The sequence below is a fragment of the Hyla sarda genome, chromosome 7 (assembly GCF_029499605.1).
Source record: "Hyla sarda isolate aHylSar1 chromosome 7, aHylSar1.hap1, whole genome shotgun sequence".
Taxonomy (NCBI): Eukaryota; Metazoa; Chordata; class Amphibia; order Anura; family Hylidae; genus Hyla; species Hyla sarda.
In genome coordinates, this window is record NC_079195.1 from 108,577,525 (window position 1) to 108,589,878 (window position 12,354).

At 44.3% G+C, this 12,354-nt stretch overlaps 1 protein-coding gene across 1 annotated transcript in view; it reads right to left on the bottom strand.

Moving 5' to 3' along the window:
- Positions 1 to 820: 820 nt before the first annotated feature.
- Positions 821 to 12,354, bottom strand: part of LOC130281706 (uncharacterized) — a 189,027-nt gene continuing 177,493 nt past the window's right edge. The window contains exon 21 of the mRNA XM_056529220.1: positions 821 to 1,247. Within this exon, the coding sequence (XP_056385195.1) occupies positions 1,025 to 1,247 (223 nt within the window). The 3' untranslated portion in view covers positions 821 to 1,024. The remainder of the gene's footprint in view (positions 1,248 to 12,354) is intronic.

A 12,354-nucleotide genomic window follows, 5' to 3' on the forward strand; every position in this document is an offset into this window, starting at 1 on the left:
TAAATAAAAATAAAAAAAATTAAGAAATTCATGCAAATTAATTTTATGCAAGTGTGTATAAGGCCTTATTGTTGTACAGAGGAAAGCAAAACAAAACACTTTCGCCAACTATAGCCAAAAACAACTTTCCTTCCTGACCTAATAATTGGATAATTTCCTTAAAGGGGTACTACGGTGAAAACCTTTTTTCTTTTAAATCAACTCGTGCCAGAAAGTTAAACATATTTGTAAATTACTTCTTTTAAAAAATCTTAATCCTTCCAGTACTTATTAGCTGCTGAATACTACAGAGGACATTCCTTTCTTTTTGGAACTCTGATGACATCACGAGCACAGTGCTCTCTGCTGACATCTCTGTCCATTTTAGCAACCGTGCATAGCAGATGTATGCTGAGGGCAGCATGGTGACTTGCAGTGCTGGGGCCTTGGGTTCAAATCCCACTAAGGACAACAATAAATAAATAAAGACTTATTATTATTATAATAACATCAGCAGAGAGCACTGTGCTTGTGATGTCATCAGAGAGCATTCCAAAGAGAAAAGAATTTCCTCTGTAGTATTCAGCAGCTAATAAGTACAGGAAGGATTAAGATTTTTTTAATACAAGTAATTTACAAATCTGTTTAACTTTCCGGAGCCAGTTGATTTAAAAGAAAAAAGGTTTTCACCAGAGTACCCCTTTAATTGTATTTTCTCTACATATAATGACTGTCTTTTGGTCCTTTGTATTGGAATGAATAACTAACCAGTAGTTTGTTTTATAACTCAATTGCATACAAAAGATGAAAGTAGCACTCACCCTTCTGTAAAAGTCTTCCATTCTTTATTACAAAAAAAGAGGTAAAAAAAAAAACTGTACGTCAGGAGAATATAAAACACATGGGATGCTACCTGATGGCAACAGCCGTTTCTTGCGTCAATACGCACTTCCTCAGGCTGACAGTATACCCAGTATGTGCAGGCCTTTATAAGAAACGGCAGTGCAGAAACTGCTTTATTCTGTTTTGAGTTTTTGTTTTATTCCTATAATGTGAGAGCTCTGTCTTTTCTAGTTTTCAAGCAAACGATCCTCACATTTTCATATGTCATTTTAAGGATGTCTGATTCTAGTTCATTAACTACATCTTTCCATACATGAGCAATATTAGAACTATGATTGTGAGAACGGGTGGTAATATCTTCATACACTTCTCCTCCATCATCTTCAGAGCTGCAGGGATTTGGATATATTTCCTTGACTGACCACCTGAAATGATATTAAAATGTTAGGAAGGATTCACTGTAGCATGGGTGTAAATCACCCATTGATTTCACTGCAGCAGATTATTTGCAAATGTTGCATGCAATACATATGTATTTTTATGTGACTCTTAAAGGGGTACTCCGGTAGAAAACTTTTTTTTTAAATCAACTGGTGCCAGAAAGTTAAACATATTTGCAAATTACTTCTATGAAAAAAATCTTAATTCTTCCAGTACTTATTAGGTGCTGAACACTACAGAAGAAATTATTTTCTTTTTGGAACACAGAGCTCTCTGCTGAATCATGAGCACAGCGCTCTCTGCTGACATCTCTGTCCATTTTAGGAACTGACCAGAGCAGCATATGTTTGCTATGGGGATTTTCTCCTACTCTGGACAGTTCTTAAAATGGACAGAGATGTCAGCAGACAGCACTGTGGTCATGATGTCAGCAGAGAGCTCTGTGTTCCAAAAAGAAAGTAATTTCTTCTGTAGTATTCAGCAGCTACTAAGTACTGGAAGGATTAAGAATTTTTAATAGAAGTAATCTACAAGTCTGTTTAACTTTCTGGCACCAGTTGATTAAAAAAAAAAAAAAAAAAAAAGGTTTTCCACCGGAGTACCCCTTTAAGGGCAAAGGGTAAAATCCACCATCCATCCAAGTTTGTTGCAAATTTGCATCCAAATCAGCGGGTCACACATGTAGATTTTGCGGTGGATTATACTCACACTGATACTGGGTTGCCAAACTGTCAGTAAATTTACAGACCATGCTTAAAGGGGTATTTCAGTATCAGAAAATGTTATTTAAGACATATAATTTTCTAATATATTTCTATTAGTAATTATATTGTCTTCAGCAAGCTTCCGATTGATTCAACCCTGACAGGATGTTGTGTAGTCCTTTCAGTTTCAGTGTGGTGTTGTCCCAGCAGCACCCCGGCTCCTCCCTTTCTCCCGAGACAACTTATCATCCTCTGTTTCAGAAAGCTTGGCCGGATCTGGTCTCTGAGCTGAAGCCCCCCTTCCTGAGGGATGTTACCATCCCTGACCAGCCAATACAGCCCTAAGTCTTTTTTAACCCCTTAATGACATAATTTTAAATAGTACCTGTCATCAAACCATATTTTCTAAACTAACAAAGATTATATTCCCTAACTACTCCTAACACCCCTTCTTCCCTTAAAATTTTTTCCAAGCTTTAAAAAGCTCTGTATCACATCTTTCCCCTGCTCACATTGTGTGAGCTCCCGAAAGGAGAAAGTGGGCATTCCCCAGCAGGCGCGACGTCACTGAAGCCGGCAGGAGCTGTGCCTCACCATGCCCTGCATGCACTTCCTGAGCTTGGTCTCCTGCCAGGCCGGGAGAAGACTGAACTAACTGTTTGACTTGTGGCAGGGGACAAAACAGAGCCACCTAGTGGATGTTATTTCAATCACATTAAAAACATATAGAGGGACATTTATCAATGTTTGCTTATGTATTCCTTTTTTTAAGTAATTTTTTCCTTAATTTTTTTTTGCTTATGTGTGACTTATTTATCAACTGGTTTCCGTCTGTTGATCATTTTCTTTCACGTAAGCAATTTTTCCTTTTTTACTTTGGTAGTAGCTTTTTCTGCTCCATGTTTGAGCTGGAGTAAATTTAGTCAATTTTTTTACCTTGTTTTGACTTTCATTTGCGCAGTTGCGACTGTCGCAGTTAATAAATACCTGACTACCCTTAGTCCATTTTAAAATTATTACTACATAGTTAAGTTTTGGAAAACTTGCTTTTCTCGCTTTCCAGTTAAAATGTCGCACGAAAAATCACGTAATCGCAGGTGCGACATTTTTGCGACATTTTTAGTAAAGAAAAATTTACTAAATCGCTTGATAAATGCCTGTCATAGAGGTTGAGAATTTTAACAGCAATTAAATAGTGTCTTATAATTACCTAAGGAACAATGTATTAAAAGTTAAGTTTGGTGACAGATACTCGTTAGGCTTTAAAGACCAGTAAAAATGTCTTCTCTTTGAGTTCTGGTAATCATAACTTTTTTAGTTTTCCTTAAATGTGGCTGTATAAGTTGTAGCATTTATAGGAACAATTTTGGTTTCAGTTTTTCTGTTCCATGCAAGCACACAGAAAAATGGAAGTACAGTGGACCAGGGTGTGATGCAAGCAAGAAATCGAAAAATATTTCATGAGAGGAAGAGGAGGTGAGGAAGCAAGGAAGGAGAAAGATGAAACTGGAGAAAAGTATATATGTCAATCATTTCTCCCATCATTCTGTTTGCTCTGATTGTCATCCCTTCTCCGCCTTACCTCATCACCTCATCTCCAAATCTGGAGGACACCGAATTACAGGAGGAGCAAGGACACAATCAACATGTTGGCATATACTCATTTATACAGTGCTAGAACAGAAGGCACACGGAGAAAGGGGGGGGGGGGGGCACATTACTGTTGATAGAATTCCTTGAGAATACTGTGCTCAAGCTTTATTTTACTTCATTTTATCTCATCTTATGTCAGCCTGAACTAACATCTTAGGGGCGATTTGATCACAATCTGCAATATATGAATAGACAGTACAGAGATCTTTCTAGTAATCTTTTTATACCTAGGCCAGTAACCATGACAAGAGGGCATACTGTATGTCAAGAAGGTTTCACCATCATCACAGACAGAGATTTTTTACTGTAAGAGCAATGAGACTATGGAACTCTCTGCCACAGGATGTTGTGATGTCTGATTTAACAAAAAATTCCAAGGGGGGCCTGAATGTTTTTCTGGAGAAATATAATATTACAGGTTATGGATACTAGATTTATGGGCATAGAACGTTGATCTGAAGTTTTTTTCTAACTGTCGTATTGGAGTCAGTTATGGTGCATTTGGCATCAGCCTCATGGGAAGTTTTTGCCTTCCTCTAGATCAGTGATGGCGAACCTATGTCACGCGTGCCACCGGTGGCACACCGAGCCCCCTCTGTGGGCACGCGGCCACAGGCCCCCCTCACATTCCGGACATCCCTGTGTCCTGAAAGGTCATTTCGGGACACAAGGATGTCCCGGTTACCTCTCTGCTTTTAAAAATGCAGGGACCGCTGGGAGGTGGCACATGCAGGGATGTCCCTGACGTCATCTTCGGCGTTCCGACACAGACATACAGCCTCCAGCCATACACTGTATATGGCTGGAGGCTGTATGTCTGTGGGGGAACACTGCCTGTCTACTGTGGGGGAACACTGCCTGTTTAATGTGGGGGAACACTGCCTGTCTAATGTGGGGGAACACTGCCTGTCTAATGTGGGGGAACACTGCCTGTCTAATGTGGGGGAACTTTACTGTCAACCTTGTGGGGGGAACTTTACTGCCAACCTTGTGGGGGGACCTATACTGCCAACCTTGTGGGGGGAACTATACTGCCAACCTTGTGGGGTGAATTATACTGCCAACCTTGTGTGTGGAACTATACTGCCAACCTTGTGGGGGGAACTATACTGCCAAACTTGTGGGGGGAATTATACTGCCAACCGTGTGGGGGGAATTATACTGCCAACCCTAATGTGGGGGGAATTATACTGCCAACCCTAATGTGGGGGAACTATACTGCACCTAATGTGGGGGGAACTATACTGCCAACCCTAATGTGGGGGAACTATACTGCACCTAATGTGGGGGAACTATACTGCCAACCTAATGTGGGGGAACTATACTGCGCGCAATGGAGGGGAACTATACTGCCAACCTAATGTGGGGGAACTATACTGCCAACCTAATGTGGGGAACTATACTGCACCTAATGTGGAGAAATATACTGCACCTAATGTGGGGGAACTATACTGCACATAATGTGGGGGAACTTTACTGCCAACCCTAATGTGTATTCTGATTTAATTGCTGTGCTGACATTTTGAGGGGAAAAAAGTTGGTGTGCACTACGGTTTGGGCACTCGGGCTCAAAAAGGTTCGCCATCACTGCTCTAGATCAACACAATAAAAAAACAAACATCACTTTTAATAGAGTTGACAGATCTGCATAGAAGGAATAAGGTTAATGACAGTGCGGACATTTCTAAACGCATCTCTAATACCACATTAGAACTAAACAATATGGACCTCTTTTACCCCTTAAGGACTCAGCCCATTTTCACCTTAAAGGGGTATTCCAGGAAAAATAACTTATATATATATATATATATATATATATATATCAACTGGATCCAGAAAGTTAAACAGATTAGTAAATTACTTCTATAAAAAAATCAAATAACTTTCACTAATTATCAGCTGCTGAAGTTGAGTTGTTGTTTCTGTCTGGCATCAGTCCTCTCTGCTGACATCTCTGCTTGTCTCGGGAACTGCACAGTAGAAGAGGTTTGCTATGGGGATTTGCTTCTAAACTGGGTGGTTCCTGAGACACGTTTCATCAGAGAGCACTTAGACAGAAAAGAACAACTCAACTTCAGCAGCTCATAAGTACTGAATGGATTAAGATTTTTTAATAGAAGTAATTTACAAATCTGTTTAACTTTCTGGAGCCAGTTGATATATAAAAAAAAAAAGTTTTTTCCTCGATTACCCCTTTAAGAACGCAGGCCTTTTTTTTTGCAAATCTGACCACTGTCACTTTAAGCATTAATAACTCTGACACTTTAAGCATTAATAACTCTGATTCCCAAACAGGGTGCCTCCAGCTGTTGCTTAACTCCCAGCATGCCTGGACAGTCAGTGACTGTCCAGAAATGCTGGGAGTTGTTGTTTTGCAACAGCTGGAGGCTCGGTTTTGGAAACACTGCCGTACGATATGTTTTTTTATTTTTATTGGGGGGGACAGTGTAAGGGGGTGTATATGTAGTGTTTTACCCTTTATTATCTGTTAGTGTAGTGTAGTGTAGTGTTTTTAGGGTACATTCGCACTGAAGGGTTTACAGTGAGTTTCCCGCTAGGAATTTGTGCTGCAGCAGAAAATATGCCGCAGCTCAAACTTGAAGTAGGAAACTTACTGTAAACCTGCCCGTGTGAATGTACCCTGTACATTCACATGGGAGGGCAAACCTCCAACTGTTGCAAAACAGCTGTCTCGGCATGCTGGGAGTTGTAGTTGCGTACCTCCAGCTGTTGCATAACTACATCTCCCAGCATGCCCTTCGGCGATCAGTACATGCTGGGAGTTGTAGTTTTGCAACAGCTGGAGGCACACTGGTTGGAAAACTTTTAGTAAGGTTCTGTTACCTGACTCAGTATTTTCCAACCAGTGTGCCTCCAGCTGTTGCAAAACTACAACTCCCAGCATGTACTGATCACTGAAGGGCATGCTGGGAGATGTAGTTATGCAACAGCTCTAGGTACGCAACTAGAACTCCCAGCATGCCGAGACAGCTGTTTGCTGTTTGGGCATGCTGGGATTTGCAGTTTTGCAACATCTGGAGGGCTATAGTTTAGAGACCACTGCAAAGTGATCTCCAAACTGTAGCCCTCCAGCTGTTGCAAAACTACAAATCCCGGCATGCCCAAACAGCTGTCTGGACATGCTGGGAGTTGTAGTTTTGCAACATCTGGGCTACATGGTGGTCTCAGACTGTAGTCCTACAGATGTTGCTAGGCAAATCACCGACTCCCGTAGGATCCAGGGAGCCATATAGCCGTCCTCTTCTGCCACCTGCTGCCACAGCCGATTGCTGCCTGCTGCCATCGCCGATGGGTAAGTGGACTTTGTCCCCGGTCCTCTGTCATTTCCCCATTCTGCCCCGCCTATTGTGGATGGGCAGAACAGGGAAAGCAAAATTTAACCTCCCCGCCCATGATATGCTATTGGTCGTCACGTCCTGACGACCAATAGCAGGGATAGGAGGGGTGGCACCCCTGCCACCTCACTCCTATCCCTTCATGGGGATCGTAGATGTCTTAGACAACCGCAATCCCCCTTATATTCTGGGTCACCATAGACCCGTATGACACGGGTCTGATGACCCCCCTGGGCATTCGATATCAGCAGTCACCCCGGTCCTTGGTCCTTAAGTACCAGGGAGCTAGGACGTACGCGTACGTCCTTGGTCCTTAAGAGGTTAAGAACTGTCCAGAATTGGAGAAAATCCCCATAGAAAACATATGCTGCTCTGGATAGTTCCTAAAATGGACAGAGATGTCAGCAGAGAGCACTGTGCTCGTGATGTCAGCAGAGAGCTCTGTGTTCCAAAAAGAAAACAATTTCCTCTGTAGTATTCAGCAGCTAATAAGTACTGGAAGGATTAAGATTTTTTTTATAGAAGTAATTTACAAATCTGTTTAACTTTCTGGCACTAATTGATTTAAAAAAAAAGTTTTACTCCACCGGAGTACCCTTTTAAGACTAGGAAGGCTGGAAAATGCTAATACTAAACTTAGGTACCATAAAGTGTGGGAATATTTTGCAGAACAACTAGGCCAGGTTGAGGAAACTAAATTTTAAAGACAATGTGGAATGGGAGAAGCGGTCAGAATGGTCTGAAAGAAGCTGGATGGATGCAATTGTATGTAAGGGGGATGAGTTCCCTCTATTTTCTGTTTATTTTGGAATATGTTGTTGTTCATGTTATTTGTGTGTCAAATCAAATCAATAAAAATACATATAACCAAAACAATAGGGTTTTAGGTTAAACTCAACAAACTCGTCTTTTTTTCAACCTTACAAACTATGTTACTATGTAATAGAAGAAGGAAAGAAGTTACAAAATATTTATTATGTCCCTTTAAGAACCCCCTATCACAGCTTGAGCTAAACTTGTAACAGTACTCCAAATTCCAAAAGGTTTCAGGTTTGAAAATGGCCCATACAGAGGACTAGAGATGAGCGAATCGAAGCTGACAAACCCGAATTCGTTACGAATTTCAGGAAATATTCGATTTGCAACAAATGCGAATATCGCCGCAATTCTATGATGAAAAATGCTTTATCAAACTCCATTTACTGTGGCGCAGGCTCCAGTGCATCTAAAATGGTGGATCCACATGTCAGTACATGGGGCAAGGAACGCTGGGAAGGCAGGAAGGTAAGGCGAGAAGGGAATTAGGCGGGATGACCCTTAATCACATGCAGGATGTAGCCTATCAGCAGCCAGTCACCCCTGTGATGTCACAGCCCTATATATTCGGCAGCCATCTTGCCGCCAGTCACTTCATCAAAATACACTGCAGAAGGATCATAGTACACAGAGCCTGTATGTGTGTGTTACAGCAGAGAAAAGCGCAGTCCAGCAGCGTTTAACATCCTCCTAGTCACATCAGCGTTCTCCTGGACGGAGCATTATTTTTTTTCACCGAAAAGGATTTTTACTGCAGCTGCAGGCATTATCCTCAAAGTCACTTTCTTCTGCATAGTATTACAGAGAGGGGCAGAGAGCTGTGGGTTGCCTCATACATTTCAACAAGCTGCCTCAACTTCATAAACCTTAGCAGAGGAGGCAGGAATAATTTTTCAATGCAATTCAGTGTCTTTGTTCCACTAAAAATAATTTGCTGGTTATACTAGTCTGTAGACAGTATAATATGCAGCAGTCCATTCCTAATAGTCTTTGACAGAGTGCAATTTTGTGTTTAGTACACAGCTTTTTTTGGCTGCAGCACTGTTGTGTACTGCTGGTGTTTTACAAAAATACGTTTTTTTAAGGGTACTGGAGCGCATTTTTCTGCCCTCAAAAGTGCATACCATATACGTATAAGTAGTGTACTTTTTAGTACCTGTTAATCTGTCAAGGGCCTGCATACTGTGAAAGGACAGCCAAAAGTAATTATCGGCTGGTGTTTTACAAAAATACAGAGTTTTTAAGCGTACTGTAGAGCATTTTTCTGCCCTCATCAGTGCATACCACATACCTACATCTAAGTAGTGTACTATTTTGTACCTGCTAATCTGTTACACCTGCTGCTGTTCTAGACAAATACTGTTTTAAGCAAAGTGAAGAGTATTGTACTCCCCTCATATACGCACTAAGTATGTCAGGCAGAGAAGTGCCAGGACGTGCACAGAGGAGTGTCAGAGTCCTAAATCCTTCAGGCAGAGGTCGCAGCAGACTAGGGGCGAGTGGCAGCAGGAGTTGCAGTGAGAGGCCTGGGCTCCCGTTATCAGCTAGCGGTCGTGTCTCGACCAGCAACCCATCTGCCGTCGTCGATTGGTTAACACGGTTATCCACTTCATCACAAGTGATGTCTGACACCCCCAGTCAACAGTCGGTGGGTTCCTCAGACACAACCCTCAGTTGGCATGGCCCAGGAGCAGTCCCTGTTCTCCCATTGCCTGTGTCCTATGCTGTTGCTTCCCCTCCAGAACTATCTTATGCTGTGGGTTCAGCTCCACTATTCACTGAGGACAATCTAATAGAGGACAGTCAGCATCTACTGCCCAGCCAAGAAGTGGAGACATCCGCCGCAGACATTGTTGAGGAACCTGAGGAGAACATCAGTGACGTGCAGACACTTGTGTATGATGATGATGAAGCTGAACGCACTTGGGAGCCGGGTGCAGAAGGGGCTTCATCATCATCAGGAGAAGAGAGTTGCAGGTTGCCGATGAGGCAACAGCTGAGCCAGCAAGGCGGTAGCATGGTTGGCAGTCAGCGTGGTGGCAGAAGTTGAAATTCTGGAGCAAAACATGCCTGGGGGAGACCACCTGCTTCGCGGCATCCTATCTTACCGGGAGGTAGCGGAACAGGGGTTCCTGGAGACGGCGGCAGTAGCAGTCAATTAGTGCGGACTGTTGGTGGGAAAATCGGCTACTTGGCGGTGTGGCAGTTTTTAATCAAGCATCCGGAAGAGGTTCACATAGCCACATGCAAGATATGTCGGCAGAAGGTGAAGCGTGGCCAGGGTCCCAATGTTGGCACCACGGCCTTGCGTCAACATATGCTTCGCCACCATAAAGTGGTCTGGGAGAACCGTGGCTCCGATGTAGTGGTCCAGCCTGCTGCATCACTCAGTGGCACGTCGCTCCCTCTTTCAGCCAGCCAAGGCTCCACCACCTCAGCCGAAGGGAGCTGTGTGTCATACCCTCCTTCTGTCACTCCAGATGATCCTGCTCCTCCTACTTTTATTCAGCCATTCCACCAACAATCCAGTATGCGCCCACTCATCCAACGGCGCAGAAGCTGAATGTGCTCCTGTCTAAGTTGCTGGTGTTGCAGCCCCTTCCTTTTCAAGTGGTGGACTCTGCATCTTTCAGAGAACTGATGGCTTGTGCCGAGCCGAGGCGGAGAGTGCCAAGCCATCATTTCTTTGCGAAGAAGGCAGTACCAGTCTTGCACAATTTTGTGGAAGAGAAGGTGGTCCAGTTTTGAGCCTGTCAGTGCGTACCAAAATGCACGGCAGCGCCGACGTCTGGAGCTGTAACTACGCTCCAACTACCACAACCCCAACTTGGACAGGTCACGCTGCTTCCACCTCCACGCTCTCAGCCCGTGGGCCTGTGACAGTATGTAACTCCGCCTCCTCATCCTCCAGCATGTCCTCAGCCTCCGCTGCGCAGACAAGTCTCAGTGGCCCTTCAGCATACCATGTTTGCAGGGCACGGCGGTGTCACGCTGTTCTTCACATGGTTTGCCTTGGCAAAAAGAGTCACACAGGGGAGGAACTGCTAGAAGTAATTTGTAAAGGAATTGGAGCATGGCTTACTCCACGAAAACTGGAAATGGGAACTATGGTGACTATCAACGTGAAGAACATCTTGCATGCGCTGCAACTGGGAAGGCTGAGCCATGCACCCTGCATGGCACACATGTTCAATCTGGTTGTGAAGCAGTTACTGAAGTTTTCCCCCCATTTGCAAGACAAAATGGGAAGGAAACTTTGCAAGCACTTCAACCACTCGTACACCGCAAAGCACACCCTCCTTGAGCTGCAGCATCAGAGCGGTATCCCACAACATAGTCTGATTTGGACGTTGCCACACATTGGAATTCCACCCTCCATATGTTGGACCGACTGTACGAACAGAGAAAAGCCATCCCGATTTCTTGATGATCCAAGTGGATAGGGGTACTCCCCTGTGTAACTTCAATGTGAACCAGTGGCAGCTTATACGTGACACCTGACATTTTCTCAGGCCCTTTGAGGAAGCCACATTATTAGTAAGTCGCCAGGATTAAGGGATGAACAACGTCATTCCACTGCTTCATTTGTTGCAACACGTGTTGAAAACGATGGCTGATCAGGGCACTGGAGACGTGGCGCCTACATCTCATGGCCACATGAGCCCTGTGGGGGCTGAAATGGAGGAGGAGGGGAGGGGGAGGGGCACAATGAAGCACAGTTTAGGTTTCGCCAAATGGGCATTTTTGCTAGTAATCTGACAGGAGAGGAGGAACAGGAGCAGCCAGAGGAGCTAGAGGGTTATGAGGAAGTTAAGACAGAGGAACCAGACACAACGTGGCAGTATGCAGTGGAGATGGAGGCAGGGACTCCCTCCGAATCACTTGCACAAATGGCAAGGATGCATACTCACCTGCTTGCATAGTGACAGCCGAATTGTCACCATTCGGCAGCGGGATGACTTCTGCATCTCCTTCTTATTGGACCCTCGCTACCGCCACAAAACAGGGACCTTTTTTACACCTACTGAGAGGGAGGACAAAATGACCTACTACAGAGGCATCCTATGTAGTAAGTTGGCCGATGCCTATCAGCGCCATCGTCCATCCTCTCGCATGTCTGAATCGGGGGGCCCCCTGTGCTCACCTTCCACTGCCATGGCTGCTGGGGAGGGGTGGGGTGGCAGGAGCAGTACCAGCTCAATCAGCAGCAGCCTGAGTCTACAGTCGCTGATGTGTAGCTTTCTTCACCCGCATTGTGAAGCAATTCATCAGCAGCAGGTAGTCCTGGTGCAGGACCTGAACCAGCAGGTTGTGGCATACCTTGACATGCCCATGCCAACACACCTTGAAGATCAGCTGGACTTCTGGGCAGTCAAACTTGATTTGTGGCCACAACTAGCAGAGTTTTCCCTGGAAAAGCTGTCCTGCCCGGCCAGTAGTGTGCCATCAGAGCGGGTTTTTAATGCGGCCGGGGCCATAGTCACCCCAAGGAGAACTCGTCTGTCCACGAAAAATGTGGAGAGATTGACCTTTGTGAAGATTAATCAGGCATGCATCAGCCA